Source organism: Anabrus simplex, chromosome 4, assembly GCF_040414725.1.
Source record: "Anabrus simplex isolate iqAnaSimp1 chromosome 4, ASM4041472v1, whole genome shotgun sequence".
Taxonomy (NCBI): Eukaryota; Metazoa; Arthropoda; class Insecta; order Orthoptera; family Tettigoniidae; genus Anabrus; species Anabrus simplex.
Genome location: NC_090268.1, coordinates 83,785,375 through 83,806,494, shown reverse-complemented (window position 1 = coordinate 83,806,494; position 21,120 = coordinate 83,785,375). Strand labels below are relative to the sequence as shown.

The 21,120-nt window shown below is 39.2% G+C and overlaps 1 protein-coding gene across 2 annotated transcripts in view; it reads right to left on the bottom strand.

Annotated features, from left to right (window-relative positions):
- Positions 1 to 21,120, bottom strand: part of LOC136871654 (CDK5 and ABL1 enzyme substrate 2) — a 177,560-nt gene that overhangs the window by 26,796 nt on the left and 129,644 nt on the right. The window contains exons 5-6 of one of the 2 annotated variants that reach the window (XM_067145134.2): positions 20,008 to 20,141; positions 14,691 to 14,726 (exon numbers count right to left, since the gene is read on the bottom strand). In XM_067145134.2, coding sequence (XP_067001235.1) covers positions 14,691 to 14,726; positions 20,008 to 20,141 — 170 coding nt within the window. The remainder of the gene's footprint in view (positions 1 to 14,690; positions 14,727 to 20,007; positions 20,142 to 21,120) is intronic. The other variant, XM_067145135.2, reaches the window with a different exon arrangement.

The following is a 21,120-nucleotide window of genomic DNA, read 5'->3' as shown; positions in this document are numbered from 1 at the left end:
AAGCTACAAATACAGAAATAGAAATAAGGGAGAGAAAGAGGGAACAAAGGAGGGTAGCAGGTAACTAGGGTGGAAGGTAGGCTTTGTAAAGATTGAAGGGGTAGTAAGTAAGCTGGGTAATGAAGAAGTAGGTAAGATGGTGGAGAGTTTCAATATAGTGGCCCTCCTAGAGACATGGCTTGAAGAAGGGAAAAAAGTAACATGGAAGGGATTCATGGTAAGGAATACGAGGGAGAAGCAGGAAAGGAGGGGAAGGAATCCTGGGGTATATCGTTATTAGTAAAATACGAGACAAGTGCTCTAATTTTTTGAAATAGAGGTGATGTGGGTGAGTTTATGATGATGGGAGAAGAGAGGAAGAAGGTGTGCTTGGGTTTTATATACCATCATCCGACAGGCTCGATGTATGCGAATGATTATTTTTTTTTGAAGAATTGACGGAGGAAATAAAAATGATTAGTGGGAAGTACAAAGAGATATATTAATAAAAAAATTATAATGTTGTTAAGGGATTGGAGCGCGAGAATAGGGAGCTCTAGCCCAGTGTATAGTAAATTTTTTTTTTTTGCAAGTTGCTTTACGTCGCACCAACACAGATAGGTCTTATTGCAACGATGGGACAGGAAAGGGCTAGGAGTGGGAAGGAAGCGGCCATGGCCTTAATTAAGGAACAGCCCCAGCATTTGCCTGGTGTGAAAATGGGAAACCACGGAAAACCATCTTCAGGGGTGTCCACAGTGGGGTTCGAACCCACTATCTCCCGAATACTGGATACTGGCCGCACTTAAGCGACTGCAGCTATCGAGCTCGGTAGTGTATAGTAGAGAGAGGACGGGATTAAAGATGGAAAGCAGGAGAAGAGAAGATAAGGGAGGAACAGCAGAAGTTGTTAGAAATATGTGGGGTGAGCAACTTGTATATTCTGAACGGGTGGTGGAAGGGTGATAGGGAAGAAAAAATTACATACATTATGTAAGTTTTTGCTATTGGCTTTACGTCGACACTATGAAAGAGGGAGGAAGTGTTACTGATCTGGTAATTAGTTCGGAAGGTATGTTAGATAGAATAAGCAAGATCGAGGTTGTCGATTGAGTGGAATCACACCATTCCCCAGTATATGTAATCATGAATAGGAGAGGGTATTAGGAAGATGTGAGGGAGTAGAAAGGTTATAGAGCTCCCAAGTATTTATGGACAGAGGAGGGCAAATTAAAGTTAAATAACTAACTTGAAGATACAGAATTTCAGATTACTGGATAGAGATCGATGTAGCATTAGAGGGTAATAATATTGATAAGGCTTTAGAGCTACTGGAATATCCTATTAGGAGAGCAGCGGTGGCAAAAGCATGTAGAAAGACGATTAGAGAAGAGGGAGAGGGATGGTACAATAAAGGTGTAAAGAGAACAGGAAGTTAGTGATGAGAGTTCTAGGAGAGTACAGGAAATATGGAGGGAGGGGTTTAAGAGAACAGTTTTGCAGGTTGAGAAAATAATTTAAGAAAATGCTAGGAAGGAAAAAAGGTGTGAGTGCGAGTTTATAAAATTAAGAGGGGTACAAGTAGAGTTTCAAAGCCAAAAATTGCGTGTGGAACATGGGTGAAGTATTTCCAGAAACTATTAGGAGAGAAGGAAGGGTGGGTAAGGGCAGAAGGAGGATATGAGGTTGAAAGGGGGTTAGAGATGGGTAGTCATGAGTTGGATAAAGGAATAACAGGCGATGAGTTGGTGGAAGTGATAAGTAAATTAAAGAACAGGACAGTGGGAAGGGAAAATGGGATAACAAATGTTTATTGGAAGGAAGTAGCAAAAATAGTCAGATGAGAGGAAGTTTGGTTACATTTCTAAACAAGGTATTCGAAGAGGCAAAATTCCCAAGAGAATGGCACAAGGGAATCATATGTCCTATTTATAAAAACAAAGGAGAGAGGGCCAACCCCAGTAATTATAGAGGTATAACCTTGCTGGGCTCCCAGAGCAAGGTATACACAGGTATTCTGGCCAATAGGCTGAGGAAGTGGGCGGAAGACTACTCTATTTTATCGATATTCCAGAGTGGCTTTAGAAAAGGGAGAAGGACGATGGAAAATTTAATGATTGTTAGAACAATACATAAGAAAAGAAGGTATCAAAGTGTTTATAAAAGCTATAGACTTTCAGAAGGCGTTCGATACAGTGAGCAGGGAGGCCTTGCTTTAAAGACTGGCGAGGGTAGGGGTTGAGGAGAAGATGAGAAGAGTGATTAAAAGCATATATGAAAAAGTCTATTGTAGCATTAGGGTAGAGGAGCGGGTGGTTAGTGGATTGAGTGAACCGAAAGTTGGGCTGAAACAGGGCTGTAAATTGTCGCCAATTCTTTTCCTGTTGTATACTAATGACTTACAAGGTGGTCCCGGGGAGAGAAAATGGGCCTGTCCAGTTGTAGAGGTACAAGAATATCCATGGTTGATTTTTGCCAATGATGTATTATTATTGACGTTGACAACTGGAGGCCTGCAAAGGAGTTTGAACAAGGTTTGTAGTTTTGCGAAGAAATGGTCATTCAAGATCTACAGTAGCAAGACAATGGTGATGGTTTGTAGGAAAGGTAACGAAAAGAAACAGGGGAAGAAGTGGATATTAAATGGGGAGGAAACAGAGGTGGTGGATAAACTGGAGTATCTGGGAATGATGATCAGTAGAAATGGTAGTTGGGCTGAACAAATTAGGAGAGCCAAATGGAAAGGCCAAGTAGCACTCTCAGTAATTAGGATATTGGAAAATAAATTTCAGGGTACAGATTATGATATACAAAGAATGGTGTTTAATGCAATGGTGAAGAGTAGAATGCTGTACGCTTCTGAGATATGTGGGGTTGAGAAAGAGGGCGGGAAATTAGAATAGATAGGGAGTAAGTTCAGTAAGATTGTTATGCGGTTGCCGTCTTGCGCCACAGTGTTATGTGTTAAGAGTATATCAAGACTGATATTTTTAAAAGGGTGCTTATTTACTGGTGCAGATTGAGAAAAGGTGAAGGGGAATTCAAGAGGACAAATTGGGGCAAATATTTGTTTATAGGAAGGGGAGTTAGGGATTGGAATAACTTACCACGGGAAATGTTTAATAATTTTCCAATTTCTTTGCGATCATTTAAGAAAAGGCTAGGAAAACAACAGATAGGGAATCTGCCACCTAGGTGACTGCCCTAAATGCAGATCAGTACTGATTGTAGTGTAGTGATTGTAGTAGCTTGTAGACGCAGTTAACCTTTTATGCCGTTAGCCTTGCATTGCATTTTGTGCTATTGTTTTTGTTTTTATTTGTATTCATTACTGTAAAGATCTGGAGAAAATAAAGGTTATTCATATCCAGCCCCGCGGTGTAGGGGATAATGCGTCCGCCTGTCACCCGGCGGCCCCGGGTTCATTGATTGTAATGATTCATATCCCTGGCCTGGGTGTTTGTGATGTCCTTAATCTTGCTTTCCTCACACACAACATTCCACACTACCACCATTCCAATTACACGCAGGTTCATACAATATGGTGCCAGTCGGGGCAAAAGATCCACATGAGTCAACGCTCCGAACAAATAGCATTTTTTTAAAAAGTTTTTCATTCATTCATTCGAATAAGTTTGATCTCCAGCGCCAAACAGAGGAGTAGAACAACCGACTAGTGCAATACAGGCTGTGCTCCCAACAAAAAAAAAGAATACGTGACATTAGATCATCAAGAAATTGGAACCATCCATGTCGACAGTGAATATCTTCCACAAGTAGAGAAATTTAAGTATCTAGGCACCACAATCTCTGATGATGGCCAACTTACTGACAATGTCAATAAAAGGATACAAGCAACCTGGCTGAAGTGGTGAATGACAACAGGCGTCACCTGTGAATTTCGGATGAAGGACCATCTGAAATTGAAGGCCTACCGGACTGTTATCCATCCTATTGCACTCTATAGCACCAAGTACTGGCCAGCTACAAAAGAGGTAGAACACCGACCAAGCATCGTGGAGATGAAGATGTTTAGGTGGATAACTGGCATCACTAGACTTGATCACATTTCAAACGATGTTATTTGGAAATGTTTTGGAGTTGCACCAATCCAGAAGAAATTGCAGGAAAGTTGTCTATGCTGGTTTGGGCAGGTGTTGCATGCAGAGGACAATACACTGGCAAAGTCAGTGTATAGACTGGAAGTCAATGGACAGAGGCCCAAGGGACAACCAAGGCAGCGATGGACCAATAGAGTAAACTACAAACTGAAGGCTGTAAATCTCAATCCAGACAAGGCTCGAGACTGAATTAAATCTATTAAAATACTAGTTTATGTTGTGTCCACTTTGTCAATATACTTTTAATGATTGAAAATTACTTATTCTATCATACATGTTTCAGGAACAATATGCATTCCCTTCATCAGTGAAGTCAAATCAAGGAATACCTATTATGGTTAAGTTTATCAACGCTTAATTAAACAGTGACAACGAATTCACACAGCAGACTCTGCCACCAGGCGGAAAAAATACTAAAGAAAAAATAAGATTATTATAATTATTATTCTTGATTCGTTATGCTCAACTAAGGAGCGCATTTGAACTTTTTAGCATTTTTCTTGGTTTTTCTTCTTCTCTTCCTAATATCTCATCATCATCTTGCAGTGTTCCTTTTTACGTTGTTCACTCCATCCTGTATTTAGTCGGGTGGGCTTTGCAAAAAATTTGTGCTTGTGAATCAAGGTTCTGAATTCTATTCTACCTTTAATGGTGTCTTCACTAATGCCGAATTCATTTAGGTCTTCGCTGATTTCTTTTAGCCAATTATTGTGAATTGCTGACATTATTTCATTATTATTAATATTATTATTATCACCATCATCATCATCATTGTATTTTAGACTGGTGTGGAAGTATCTTAGGGGTTGTTTAATGAGTATTAGCAAATTAATAAACTACAGTATAATATAATTTTAATTAAGTTTACTGAATGCAGACTGATTTAATTAAGCAGAGTGAATTAATGTGTAATGTGTAAAATCTTAAAATATTACACATCAAAAATAATAAGTCTTTATATGTAAAGGAGTCAATAGAAATGCACATAAAAAAAAACAAAATAAAATAAAAAAAAAAAAAAAAAAAAACAAGCCAACCACAATAACATCAATGATCACCTAAAAGATGTCAATGAAATGTGACATAACAGAAAGTACAGTAAACAAGCTGGCCTGCACAACACCAAGGCCAACATATTGCACACCATTGCACTTTTAGGTGGACCAGTGAGGAGAAAAGAACCAAAACCGAAGCACTTAATTAATATAAATTATAACATTTCTACAAATTATTGGAAGAGTGGACACAGGTTTAACATAAATGGTTTTACATTCCTCAATAATATTAATCACTTTATAAGTTGCATGAAACATACAATAACAATATTAACAATAACAAAAATGTGTGTTTTGATAGTATCCGATGATGTTTATTCAAGAATGAATTATGTAATTCTATTTTAATTAAGTTGTTTCTTTTTCAGGTATAATACTTTATGTTTTCTTTTTCAGGTATTTTCTGAATTGTATTTATTCATAAATTAGTTTTGACAGACTGAATAATCTAACAGTTATAAATTTGTCAAATTAACAAACAGGTAATCATATATTTTACTAGTCCATGGAATTATGGAATTCTAGGTAAAATACTATACATGTTGTAAGCAAGATTCTATTACACTGCATCTCTTAGCATTACCCAGAAACACTACGGGGAGGCTGTTGCTATACACAGTTTCTCATGTGAAGTCCGGGTTGGGGGTTTTCGTTATAATGGCAGGCCCCATTTCCTACTGCCAGTCACAGACGAGTTTGAGAGTTTAGATTATAATGGCAGTCATGCTTGCCTATTGCCAGTCACAGTCGACTTGGAGAGTTTTCATTACGAAGGCAGGCTTCCTTTATTATGTCTAGTAACATTTGAGTTAGGGAAGCCCACCTGGTGGCAATGATGATTAAAGCGTTAAAGTCTAAACAGTCTGATACCGTGGTTAGCCGGTTCGAGTCCCATTGGTCGAAAAAATTTCACCATCAGAATGTTGGCTGGCAGGGTAGGAGAGGTGGTGTATAAAATTTCTAATCACTAGATTGCATGCCAAAAGCCTGGATTAAATTCCAAACCTCTCTGCAGTGCTCATATGGAGTAAGGGCATATGATGCTGTTGATGGTGATTTGTCCATCGGATGGGGACGTTAAACTTTGAGCAGACCCTTAGGTACTATATGACAGGAGTAGACTATGCGCTGGCACCGGGTTTCACCCTCTCCCTTCCTACTATCATGTCATTCATTTCATCTCATTAACTCCTCTGATGAGGTTGACGTCAGGAAGGGCGTACGGTCATTAAAAAAACGCCTCAACAGACTCATCTCACTTCATACCTGACCCCGCAGAGAAACGGGACAAGGGTTGGACAAACAAAGAATCGAGTCAGGGTGTTTTCATTGTAATAACAGGCCCCCGTTTCCTACTGCCAGTCACAATCGGGTTGGGAAGTTTTCATTATAATGGCAAGCCCCCTTGCCTGCTGCCAGTCACAATCCATTTAGGGAGTGTTCATTACAAAGGCTGGCCCTCTTTTCTACTTCCAGTCACATTTTAGTTCAGAAGTTTTCATTTAAATGGCAGGCCCCTTACCTACTCCCAGTCACACTTAACTTGGGGAATTCTCATTATAATGGCAGGCACTCTTGCCTATAGCCAGTCTCTACTGAATTCTATTGTGCTGTTCAAATTATGTTGACCAAGGTTGTTGTTGAAGTTAGGTTGTTTTACAACATTTTCTTGTAAACTAAATTATTTTTGTTTGCTCCTGTGGCTGCAGAATCACAAGATTGTTAGGAGAGCTTACATGAGATACAGGCAACGTATAACTGGCCATGGAAAAAACAATCATTCCTTAAATCCCCACCAACAACTTTTAAAGACTGCAAGGTTTGTTTATTGTCACTGCAAAATTTAGTTTAATGGGAAATTGCAGTAGCTTGAATAGGAAGTGGTAGCTGGAGGGAATCAAAGGAATGCAGGGGATGAAAACTGTTTTTCCCACACCACATCCCGTGAGGACAGTTGCTTTGATCATGTTACTTCTTCTTCTTCTTCTTCTTCTTCTTCTTGCGTTACGGCCTCTGTAGGACCACGGACAGCTCCTTCACGGATTGCATTTTCTTCTTCTCCTCCCAGAACCTCTTCATCCTTTCTCTTCTTCTCTCCCGCTCTTCTTCCGAGATATTCAGTATCCTCTTCTCTTGTCTACTCCACTGGTGACTCTCAATCCTTTTCCTGTATCCATCCCTATCATTGATCTCTGGCATATTAGTCGGTATGTACTTGCTTTTCCAATTTTCCTTTTCTTCCACCTTGATCCCCAATTCTGACCAATCTTTCCGGAGTTCAACTACCCACTTGGTTCCTGTCTTTCCTCGTGTCCTCGCTGTTGTTTCCCATACTCTTTTCGTCATTCTATCCATATTCATCCTGATTACATGTCCCGCAAACCGTGCTCTTTTCAGTCTGATTTCTTCTGAGATTGTCCTCATGTTCCGGTATAGTTCTTCCCTGGGTCTCCTCATCCATCTCTCACCTCCTCTCTTAGGGCCTAGTATTTTCCTCAATATTTTTCTCTCTTCTTTCTCTAGTTGTTCCGCACCATTTCTTCCTAGTGCTATTGTCTCAGCAGCATATAATACAGCATTTCTCACCGTTGCCTTGTAATGTCTGATCTTTGCGTCTGTAGATATATTCTTTTTATTGTATATATCTCTGGTCATACAGAAGGCTGATCGCATCTTCTTTATCCTCTCTGTTATTCCCTCATTACTCCTATTCCTTCCTGTTATAAATTCTCCTAGGTACTTGAATTTGTCCACCTTTTGCACGGTGCCTTCCGGTGTTGTCCAATCCTCAGTGGTATTCAATGTCTTTGTCTTGTTGTAGGCGATCCTCAGTCCTACCCTTCCGGCTATATTGCTTAAGTTGTTGAGTTGTGTCTTTGCATCTTCTTCTGTCTCACTTACTATAGCTATGTCGTCCGCGAAGGCTAGACAATCTACTTGGGCCCTATTGTCCTTTTTGTCCCCAACATGCGTCTTTGGTATTCCCATTGTCTCATTCATTGTTCTCCACTGTCTGATGACTTCATCCAGAGCTATGTTGAACAACATTGGTGATAATCCATCTCCTTGTTTGACACCAGTGTTGATATCAAATTCTTCAGAGAGTACTCCTCTGAATCTCACCCTTGCCTTTGTGTCTGATAGAATTTCCATTATGAGTTCATGTGTAGTGCCATCTAATCCTCTGTTCTTCAGGATTCTTCCAAGAGTTTGTCTGTCGATGGAGTCATATGCCTTAGTGAAATCTACAAAGGTTACCACCGTTTTTTTTGTTCTTTAAGGCCCTATGTTCTATCAGTTGTTTCAGTATAAATATCTGTTCTATGCATCCTCTTCCCTTCCTAAATCCTGCTTGGTAGTCTCCAATTGTACTTTCTAACTGTTCTTCCAGTCTATTGAGCAGGACTTTCGACAACACCTTATAGCCAATCTCTAGTAGCGAAATTCCTCTATAGTTGTTTGCATCCCTCTTGTCCCTCTTCTTATGTATTGGTATTATGATCGCATTCTTCCATCCTTCTGGTAACTTCTTTGTTCTCCAAATCTGGCCGATGATGTTGGTCATGTTGTCTACTGCCTTGTCACCTCCCCACTTAATCATCTCAGCTGATATTCCATCTTCTCCGGTTGCTTTGTTATTCTTTAGATCGCTTATGGCCTGTGCGACCTCATCTCTAGTTGGAGGACATGACTCTCTCTCTTCTGTGTTTGTCCCCAGCTCCAGCTCTTCTTCAGGTGGTTCACAGTTTAACAGGTCATGAAAGTATTCTGCAAGTATCCTACAGTTCTCCTTCGCACTAACTGCCAGATCCCCATTCTTATCTCTTATAAAGAGTTCTCTGCCTTTATATCCACTCAGGCTCTTTTTGAATTTCCCAAAAAAGTCTCTACTATTGTTTTTCCTGAAGTTGTTTTCAATTTCATCCAATTCCTGCTTCATCCTCTGTCTTTTGGTCCATCTTATGGTTCTGGCTGTTTCCTTCCTTACTCGTAGGAAAACTTCCCATTTTTCCAGGTTCTTCTTAATGCTCCAGTCTCTCCAGGCTTTCCTGCGATTCTCAACCGCTTCCTCACAGTCCGTATTCCACCACCAGTGTTTCTTTTTCTTTTCTTCCTTTCCCCATATTTCAGCCTGTTTCCTCATATTCAGCTTCATGTCATCCCATCCATTGCCAGTTTCTATTCCTTCCTCGTATTTGGATCGATTGTGCCGTAATTTGTCTCTGTCTATATTTATTTTTCCAGTTGGTCTACTTGTCTGTGGCAGTCTACCCCTGTGCGGAATCCAAAGGCACTTGATTTCTGTAAGATAGTGATCTGATTCTATTCTTGTGTTCTTTCTGACCTTTGTGTTCATAATCTCTTTAGTGTTTGTCCGATTGATTGCCACATGGTCAATCTGGAATTCCCCAATGTGGGTGCATGGGCTTGCCCATGTCTTTTTCTTATTCGGTTTGGCCCTGAAGTGAGTTGTCATAAGTCTCATTCTGTGTTCTCGACATAGTTCAATTAACCTTTCTCCGTTTTTGTTCGTCCTCTTGTGTGCTGGGTACTCGCCTACTATCCCCTTATGTTGCTTCTCCCTCCCTACCTGTGCATTATAATCACCTACAAGTATCTTTACTTGTCTGTGTGGTATGCTTTTCAGTGTATCATCCAGTTCTTCCCAGAAACTGTCTACAGCTTTCTTGTCTTTTCTGTTCTTGTCATTGGTAGGCGCATGTCCATTTACTATGGTATATTTTTTGTTCCCTGCTCGAATTGATAACGTGGAAATCCTTTCAGACCTACTCTTCATTTCAATTATGCCATCCTCATACCTCTTGTCTATTATGAATCCTGTACCAAAGCATGTAGGTGTGTGTCTTCCTTTTCCCACTCTGATTCCTGGTTTCCCTTTCAGCACTATGAAGCCTTCTGACTCCACTGTGTCTTCATCACTATATCTTGTTTCTTGCATGGCTAGTATCCCAATGTTTCTTTCTCTCATCTCATCTATTACCTGTTTAAGTTTACCAGTCTTTGTCATTGTCTGTACATTTATAGTCCCCATCCTGAAAATCTTTTTCGTTTTGATCCTTTTGGAGGTTCTTGGGAGCTCCGACTCTTCCCATTCGCACATTCTGGCAGGTCCCCCAGAATCCGAATGCCTGCTTGCGTCAACTTTGGTTGACGGGGGATTGTCCCCCTGGGGTAATCTCAATTCTACAGTGCGATCCATTCCATGAGCTAAAAGGAATGTTTGTTGGGACAGCTCGGGACTGTCCAATTATACGACTGAGGTTGTTAGCCCCAGAAGATGAAATAAGAGCTTGATGTTCAGCTCAGGCTGGCATTTCCTCCAAACCTCACGCTTCGGTTTTCCCGCCGGTACTCGGGTGGCTGACTGCAGTGGTTTCCCACTGGGCGATGGGTGCGCCACGTCATGTTACTATGTAAAGACCTCACTTGCTTCTGGTGCCACTACAAAGCTTAGGAGATATTAGCTTCAGCAGAAATATTACAGGTGCTCCAACTTTCAGACTGAGATTGTGAGGTGAAAAATCTGATGGATTTAAAGTGTGACCGAACTCTATAGGGTAGAGGACCACATCTTGTATGTCTAGTAGAGAATCCATAGGCATATATCTCACCATCTCAGTACAAAGTTTGTCCAATAAGGGATCACTTATGTTTGCTGTGGTGTCGGTCTTAGGCATGAGAATAGCCCTCTCCTTAAGCCAATTTGGGTCTTTAATGTTTGATTCGGTCAAACTAGGGTAAATTTTGTCACATAAAATTTTCAGATATTTAATAACTTCACAGAGACTGATTGGAATACTGACTTTGCCATCTTCTTCCTTTAACCTTTCATCACCAATTTCAAGAAGGAAGGAAGTAAGAAAAATGAAACTCTTCGGCCTTCAAATCATCTTTGAGATGGGCCCTCATATTGAGTGACAAGGATAGGACTTTGACTTTAGGCCATAAGTAGGATGACTTGAGACAGGCTTTTACCTCATCAGCACTTGTGCCCCATGGCACGACAGGTAGTGTCTGCTGTAAGTCTTCAGACAGTAATAAAGCCATCCCACCCATCAGATATTAAATACTCCAAATGTCCTAGAGAGTCCTGTCCATCGCTTCAATTCCTCCCTTGTGAGCAATAGTATACTCATCCCAGATTATCAACTTCTGCCCTTGAAGTACCTGAGCAGTATTATTCTGTTTTGAAATATTAGACAGGAGAGTTTCATAGAAATTCAGGTTAAAAGGCAATTTGAAAGCAGAACGTGCAGTCTTCCAACCATCCAATAAAGTCACAGCTATATCTGATAAAGCTATTGAGATCTCAATTTTCTTGTTTTTCCGTACACAGGCAAGCAAGAGATTCATCAAAAACGTTTTACCTGTTCCACCAGGAGTGTCAAGAAAGAAAAGCCATCTAGAATCTGATCCAACACTATCAATGATCTATTGATAACTTATACTTGATTTTGTTTATTGCTGAGTTTAGAAACATTTTGAGCAAGTAATTAAGAAAGTTGTATTAGCCCGCCTGGTGGCCATGATCGTCAAGGTGTTGAAGTCTAAACTGTCTGCCCCCGTGGTTAGCCGGTTCGAGTCCCGTTGGTCTAAAACATTTTCACCATCAGAATGTTGCCAGCACGGTAGGGGAGGTGGTGGTATACAATTTCTAATCACTAGATTGCGTGCCAAAAGCCTGGATTAAATCCAAACCTCTCCGCAGTGCTCATATGGGGTGAGGGCATATGACACTGTTGGTGGTGATTCGTCCATCAGATGGGGACGTTAAGCCTTGAGCAGAACCCTTGGTGCTATTCGACAGGAGTAGGCTATGTGTCAGCACTGGGCTTCACCCTCTCCCTTCCTACTATCATATATAACGGCATTCATTTCATCTCATTAACTCCTCTGATGAGGTTGACGCCAGGAAGGGCATCCAGTCATAAAAACCTGCCATGACAGATTCATCTCATCTCATATGCAAGCCTGCAGAGGAATGGGATAAGGGCTGAACAAACAAACAACTGAGAAAGTTGTATTATGACATAAGAAATTTGCCTCAGGTATTCAGGATTGATACGAACTTCATTTAGATTATTTGACGGTGAGGGAAGGCAAAACTGCTCAAGTAGCTGGTTAGACACTGAAAACACTACGTATTCTAAAAACTCCAAGCATTATTTTGTTATAAAAAGTGCCTATACAGTGTTCAATGCCAACCTTTTGAAATTTACTCTCCACCTGCCTTTTTATATCCTCAGAAGGAGTGTCAATGTTTTGCCCAAAGTGTTGAGGGATCTACCAGTCAATAGAACACCACCATGACAGCAAACAGTTATCATACCTTGTAATGTGAGTCAGAAATTGCAGCTTCCTCCAAAGTGCGATCCCAGTGAGTATCATCCTCCAACAAATCCAACGCTCGGCAAGCAGACTCATAAGTAGGATGAACCACACCTGACACTTTCTTAAGGTTGTTAAAGCCAAAGCAAAAGCTCAAACTTTTGAAGAAGGAGTCGCAAGTAATAGCATTCATCATTATTCGGATATGTATAGTACACACTCGACCAATTACTTCATCCTGCTTTACTCGTTGATGTCCAGGAACAGCCTTTTTCTGCTTCCTCTGGCTAAACTTACTGTTCTTCCAAACATAGTGTGCCGGCACTGCAGAAAAGACCTCTTGCAAAAGCATCTACTTTGCAAAGTTCATAAAATTGCTTAGAGAGCGATTTTTGGTGGGTTTTTACTTTAAATACGGCATTATCAGTTGTAAAATAAACTTTTACACTTAAATTCCATTTTCCCCCATAATATTCAGCTAATTGTAACAAAATTTGTATGGTATATGTGTCACAGCTATATTAAGAAACCTGCATATGGAATTTTTCATGTACCGGTAGTAAAGATTTTTAAGTCAAAAATATTAGAACATAAAAATTACACAAACTTTAGTACGATATATCTCCTTATAAATTATGTACAGAAAAATTGATACGTAGTGCTTTTAAAAGAAGTATTATCTACCTAATTACAAATTTACAATAACATATTAATTAAATTTCATGGAAAAAATGTAATTAAAATTTCAAAAAATTGTTTTTAGAAAAACTATCAATTGTATATGGATGAAATTTTTATGATATCTCTACTTTTATGTAGGTGACATCCCACAAAGTTTCGTGAAAATCCATGCATTAGGTAAAAATATCTTTTTATCTCCAGAGTGTCGCCTTAAGTCATATTTTGAATTTTAAGTCGTATTTTTATGCTGTTTTGGTCATAAATGCATACATATTTCACACCCCCTAATGATAAATATTCAATTATTCCAAAATAAGGAGGAAAAGATGTGACCCAAAGAAACACATAATGAGACAATTCACAAGAATCGGTAAAGTTTCCTCATTACCATTATTGTCAGCACGCCTCCTGGCTTAAGCAAGTAACTTTCATCACCACTAAGGTAAGCAAATCCTTTGAGGTTAAACACACAACAAAACTTGTCAGGATTTTTTCACAATATGTGATAAAAAATAGTCTCCACCAAAAAGCCAGGAGCTCTACATTACCTCTAGCTCAGGAAGTCCACAAAATTTGTGAAGTGACCAATTACATATTATACATCAATGCCAACCTAATACCAGAACAAAATTACATACAATATAAAGTGTACAATACACAGCAGAAGTACAATGGCAAAACTGTGCTCTTTCAGGTAATTTCCTTAGGTGCATTAAATCAATTTTTATAATGCCAAGAGAAGAGGTAGATGATTCTACTATTTTACAACCTAACTTGGCTAGCAGCTACAACTGTAAGATTCAAAAAAATTACTTCTCAGGATTATTTGTTGTTAATTAAATTGTACATTTAATATTAAAGATGCTGACAAGAAATTAATTTGCAAAAATTCAAGTGCTGTAGTAAATTAATCATACATGTTGAAATTTAGCAGCTTTCTCACTCAAACAGTTTACAAGAAGAGAGGGGGTAACATTTAAAGAATTACCATGCGTTATCAAAGGAAATAGCCATCTTTCATGCCAGTGGCAATGAAATTTACTTTACCTCTACAGAAAGCCGTAGCACAGAAATAGAAAGAAAATACCCCCATCATGCCCCATTCCAACCTACGACACCAGAAGATGGAGAATGCCACAACCCAATATTCTAGCGAAAGCCTAATAAATGCCTATAAATAATGCCACTTGCTCCACCATAGTAAAAAAAGGAAGGAAAAAAAAAGGGGGAAAAAAAAAGATAGGGAGAGAAATGCAGAGTATCACTCAGATGCATTAAAAGATAAAACAATGAACAGTCTCGAATAAAATCTAAATGGATTTTAAATAAACTATGTGAATTTTAACAATATTCTAGATTAAAATACTGTACAATGATTTGTACTTCTATACAGACCAACTGCATATACCAATGGCCATTAGTGACATGATTTATGGCAATTCCCCACAGCAACAATCTACTGTAACAGGTGTTGAGAAAAATCAAACACAATGAGATAATTTACCATTTCAGGTCCATATGCCACGTTAAGATTTTTGTCCTGGAATCAAAATTTCAGAAAGAATAATTCTTTATAACTTGAAATTATAAACACATCTGAAATGTTTCACAAGGTACATAAGTTAGAATGAATATGATTTCAGTTCAAAATATATTTCCATTTTTTGCTTCTTGCTTTCATATCAAAATGTTTCAAAGCAGAATGGATATCATCAAAATATTATTGCAGCTCAATGAATCATTCAAAACCAGATATGGGTGTCAATATTTTGGAAAAAAGAGATGAAGAATGGTAAGTTAAGAAGAAATTTCTAGACAGTAAAGAGGTTTAGGAGTATATTTCCCACTTGAAGTTGTTTGCAAGAAGTAAGGCACTCTGATGAAAGAGTCTCACTAGCCAGGAATAATCGGCAAATCAAGTATTCAGGTTTTCATAGATTTCTCACTAAAACCATCGCCTTAAATCCTGATGTTTCACTGAGAGCAATACAGAGCTTTAGTTTGTAAGAGACCCCTGAGTAAGGAATGAGTCAACACAAGGTAGGGTAAAATAATAATATACTGAAACATAAATAAAATGTCAAAACTGCCCAAAGAAAGTGGTACAGATATACAAAGAAAATATATTATAACACCATGGAGTTCAGTTAGTTCTTCTCATGATAAGAAGTGGAGAAAAATGTTATAACTAGACCACAGGGACAGATTCATGAAGGGATAATATAAATGACCGCTAGTAAAATCTCCCTTTCCTTTTCATCTGTTGAAGGGTAACATCAACTTGGAAACTTTGTCCCTTGTGCTCATCGGTGAGAAGACGTGGAACCCATCTTTGACAGAGCCTACGATATCCAAGGTACTCGTGAACAATGGCGAACACACTGCCATCTTAAATTATACGTAAAAAGCATCTTATGACCACACAAACAGCACATCTGTGTCATCACTAGACCTGGGCACATTCTTTCAATTTCAGCATTCATGCTCCTTGGCAGACAATGATTAACACAGTAGCACTGGACTAATAAAACGGTAATAATAATCTTGTGTGGCTATTACTAGTCTGGTGGAGCCTTTGTAAGGCAGGCCCTCTGATGATAGTCGGTAGCACTTTCTTGTGTATTAAAATCTCTTTAATTCATATGATCCAAGAGAATAAAAAAACTGTAGGTCATTATCAAATATGATTATTATGCATCCTTTTTGTTAAGAATAGCAATAATTTTTCCTTTCTAGTAATCAGAAAAGCACCTTCTTCTCAAGCAGTCATTATTCAAACAATTCTATGATTTTATAGATACTCAAAATATCATTTCATCTAATTACAGTGAAACTTTTCACTCAAATTCTTTCTGATGTTGCAGGTGTTCATTGCTGTAATGATTTAAGAATGTACAGTATTTTTTCACAAGACTTTTGAGAGTGAAATTTGTATGAAAACCTATGAAAATGCAATACAAGTGTGTCCAGCCTAACCGAAGCAGTTGATTTGCCCGGAAGGATATCTCCATCAAGAAGTTGAAGAACAGATACAAAACTTCAATTACTGAAAGACACATGATCCTGGAATTCACTCAATCTACATACGAGGGCAGATCAGAAAATAAGTTGTACTTCCCAGTTATGGCCATTTATTACACCACCTATACAACAGCAACACGACTATAATGACATACACTGTAACGTTACTTTTCCACATAGTTTCCAAGAGACTCCAAACATTTCTGCGAACGCACAACCAACTTGTCGATGCCGGATGCATAGAAATTTCCTTCAGCGTTCTGCAACCACTCGGAGACAGAGGCCTTCTCCTCCTCATCGGTCTGGAAACGTCGACCACCGAGCTCCGTTTTGAGCTTACCGAACAGATGAAAGTCACATGGCGCTAGGTCGGGACTGTAGGGTGGATGTTGCCAGACCTCCCACTTGAAACGCTGCAGCAGTTCTCTCGTTTGGCAGGCCTTGTGAGGTGTTGCGTTATCGTGCAACAAAATCACACCGACGCTCAATTTCCCCCGGGCTTCTCTTTAATCGCTTTACGCAACCGGTGCAACGTTTGACAATACGCCGCCGCGTTGATCGTCGTTCCTTTTGGCATGAATTCCACGTGCAGCAAACCCTCCATGTCAAAGAACACTGTCGTCATAACCTTACTGGCTAAAGGTTGAACCTTGGCCTTCTTTCGTTGTGGTGATCAGGGGTGCACCCATTCCATTGATGTTCGCTTCGTTTCGGGGGTGAAGTGGTGAACCCACGTTTCGTCGCCTGTGATGATTCGCCGCAGAAACCCGTTGCCGTCTGCGGCATAGCATTGCAAAAATGCCAGGGAGGATTGGAAACTTTGTCCCTTGTGCTCATCGCTGAGAAGACATGGAACCCACAGCCTACGATATCCAAGGTCCTCGTGAACAATGGCGAACACACTGCCATACAACATGTTCAGCTGCATCGCGATTTCTCTCAGTTTAATGCACCGGTTCTGTCTAATGATCACATTCACACTATTAACCTTTGCACGGGTCCTGGACGTTGCGGGCCTGCCTTTGCGATGATTGTCCGTGATATGCGTGCATCCGGCTTCGAATTGCTGACACCACTTTACAATACCTTGCCGGGAAATGGCCCGCTCCCCATACACCTAATTTCATTATGAATGTCCGTGCAATTCTTCCTTTTGGCCCATAGGAATCGGATTGTCGCATGCACCTCATATTTGGAGTGAACGTCCAGTTGACGCGCCACTGCATTTGGCCGCTGTTCACACAATACTAGACAAGACACCACAGCGACCTGCCTAACAGACGTGTGGGCTGTGTCTGTCCCTTTCTCCGCTGTGCCCACGTTTGCGACACACAGCGCGCTGCTGCGGCGCGTTAGTGCAACTAACCTTCTGATCCATTTACGTATCAACTGTATGGTATTGCCTAACAGTTCTCCTTTTATGACATTTCTTTCAACTACGACAAAAACATGATCACTTATACCATCTATCACTTCAGTTTTCTCTATACTGCTCATCTGGTTTTAATAGCATCACATCTACCGGGCGAGTTGGCCGTGCGTGTAGAGGCGCGCGGCTGTGAGCTTGCATCCGGGAGATAGTAGGTTCGAATCCCACTATCGGCAGCCCTGAAAATGGTTTTCCGTGGTTTCCCATTTTCACACCAGGCAAATGCTGGGGCTGTACCTTAATTAAGGCCACGGCCGCTTCCTTCCAACTCCTAGGCCTTTCCTATCCCATCGTCGCCATAAGACCTATCTGTGTCGGTGCGACGTAAAGCCCCTAGCAAAAAAAAAAAAAAAAAAAAAAAAAAAAAATAGCATCACATCTAGAATATTTTTCCCTCCAGCTGGTTCTATCACTTTCTGATTCAGCTGTCCTTCCCATATTAACTTATTCACTTGTTTGTTGGTCAAGCTTTCTGACATTTGCATTCTCTTCCCAGTTAACATTTGGTCAGTTCAGATCACCCGCTACAATAACGTTCTTTTCTGTGTCGTTCCCCACATACCTGATTATCTTATTATATAATTCCACATCAGCATCAGCCTTGACAGGTCTGCATATGCCAAAAACATCAAGTTGCCTATTATCTTTAGAGATAAGTCTTACAATTTCATGTTCTTCATCCTCAACTTTTTCACAGCTTACAAATTCTTCTTTCACCAGTATGATTCCTCACCCTCATATCATTCCTAACCTGTCCCTATGATTAACACTCCAGTTCCATGAGAAAATTTCAGCAACCATAATATCACTTCCCAGCCAAGATTCAATTCCTATTACAATATCTGGTAAATATATATCTATTAAATTATTTAATTATATTCCTTTCTTTACAATATTTATGCAGTTTAATAATTTTATGTCATCCTTACTTGACTTCATGCTTCCTATACTGTCATCATCGCTCCCTAGCCCACCCCTCTATGCCTTAACTCTTCTACACAACTCCCCCCCCACCCCCACAACTTATATGTAATATTGTGGTTCAGGCGAAGGCCATCTGAGTATAGATTCCTATCTCCTTATGCATCTGAATGAAATAAAGTCAGAGCTGAAAGAGCAAACAAGACCAATTCTCTACTTGATCATCTTTATACCGATTAAATTCTAGCCAGAATTCAGTCATCAAAGACCTATTTACCCACTTCTGAAAACTTATATTCCTCCACTGATTTTAAATTATGTCAATACTCCTTTTAAATCCTAAAGTTAAGTATGTGACAGACAAAGGTTCATTAAGGCCTCACTCACAGTTGTGAAATTTTTTGCAGGATTCTGATATTTAGTCAGACAGTCAATTTTGAATTTTTCCAACTGTCCTTTATTTTTTAAATTTTTTTTGTTCCTTGTAAAATTTACACACATATCTCTTCAATTCTTCTTGGTGTCAAGTGATGAATTGGAATTTTTCCTTTCATTCTCAAATGAATAAACAAGATATGCTAGCTATGCAGACAAGAGAGATAAACATGTGAGAGAAGTTTAATCAGAATGTTTGGTGGTTATTTATGAAACTTTTAGTATCATTAATATAAGAATTACTTCACAAAATGCCCAAATTAACAATATTAAAACCCGTAACTACATTGATAATCACAATAAAAACGTCCAAAAGTAAATATGGCTAGAAATGGCCAAGTTAGGAAATGATGGAGGTCAAAATGCCACTAGTAGATTTTTCGAAACTTTGTGGCTAATGCAATACTCAAAATGGCCAGATCTAGCCATATAGACGTAAATTGGCAACCCTGCATGGGAGTCGGGAAGGAGACGTGGAAGACCAACTGTTAGATGGAGGGATGACATACAACGCCTCACAGGAAGCAACTGGAAAGAAAGAAGCCTGTTCGGGGTGTAGACATCAAGAGGAGGAGGAGAAAAGATTACAAGACAGTTAGCCACCTAAAACCAGCTAAGTTAGGAAACAAATGCCTACTGGCTCTACAAAATTAATTAAGAAAGTGCATGGCCCAGTCAAAAAAGTGCAACAAACAAAAAAGGGTTCCACAAAATAAATAATAATATAAAACAAGTATTCCATGAAACTACACATCCAGCTACAAATATCAGATGATCCCCAATATATCTAATATCATATAGTTGCACTTTTGGACAACAACAGGCACTACAGCAGTACACCAAAATACACAGTATAAGAGTATAATGGAAATATATGGCAAGAAATGTCTGATAATTGTTAATAAATAATCCAAGATAAATCATAAAATTTTCTTCCTCTGTTACTAACATTTAATTATATACACCTCAAGGTAACTTTAGTTTATTGCTATTAAAATAGTAGAATAAATCATACCTTGCTACGACATGATGCTTATTAGTTGCCTGATGTCCATGTAACAATTCCATTGTTTCATTATCTGTAGAGTAATATTTGCGGTCTCTCAAGAAGTGACGTGATGGAACTAGCAACTGCCCATAAGATATTTCCTAAGTTGAATAGAAATGTGAACAGGTAATTAAAAGAAACACCATAAAATGATGCAATAAAAGTGACAAACTTCAAAAGCTAAGGAGTAAAAGTAGAAAATATGACTGCTCTCAGGACTAACAAATAAGTCTCTCACTTAACAGTTCACTGTGTTAACTGATTCAACATCAGGGTGGTGTACGCACAAGGAATAACACTATCTCTCTGGGGTTGGATCTGGGCAACACTAATGTGCTTGTTGGGGGCTGGGAATAAATAGAACATGAACTGAGAGAAAAATATCCATATATTACTGTATGAATATGTTCAGTATGTTTTTATCCTTTGAGATTTTGTATGTCCTCATTTTACTTCTCTGTAGCCCCTTTGATCTTCAATGACAGATAGTTATGTTTATTTTTATCAGTGAAGATGGTTGAGTGAGGAAAAATGAGATTTGGCATAGTCCATCGGTGTACGTACGTTTGCTGTTACATAAGCTTTCTATCATTCTCTTTACAAACCATATCAACTTGCATATATTGTGCACCCTGATTTTTGATATGGAATTAAGAGTGAAAATATTCCCTTCTTATATCTCACACTGGTTTTTGACATTATGTAAAGATGTCTTACGGCTGGGGAATTATCCAAAATTTTGTGTAAGATGATGTGACACGATGTGGCCAAATTTGTAACAGAAGTGACATCACAAAAGGTTTTACTTACCAACAGTGACCTTGAGAGTGCACGGGCTGTAGATTTGTATAAAAAAGAACCTCTGTACCCATCTCTGTGAAATGATGCAAATAAATTGTTCGTTATCAATATCTAAGTTTTATTTATTGGAGGACACATTCATGATCATTAGCTTTTCATAGAGGGAAAAGTTAACTTTTTTTTGGTGTGTCAGTATAATTATAACAAGGTACACCCTGTGGCAACATCCCTACTCTTTAGCTCAAGGTCGAACAGTCTCCCATAATCCACAACTTATCT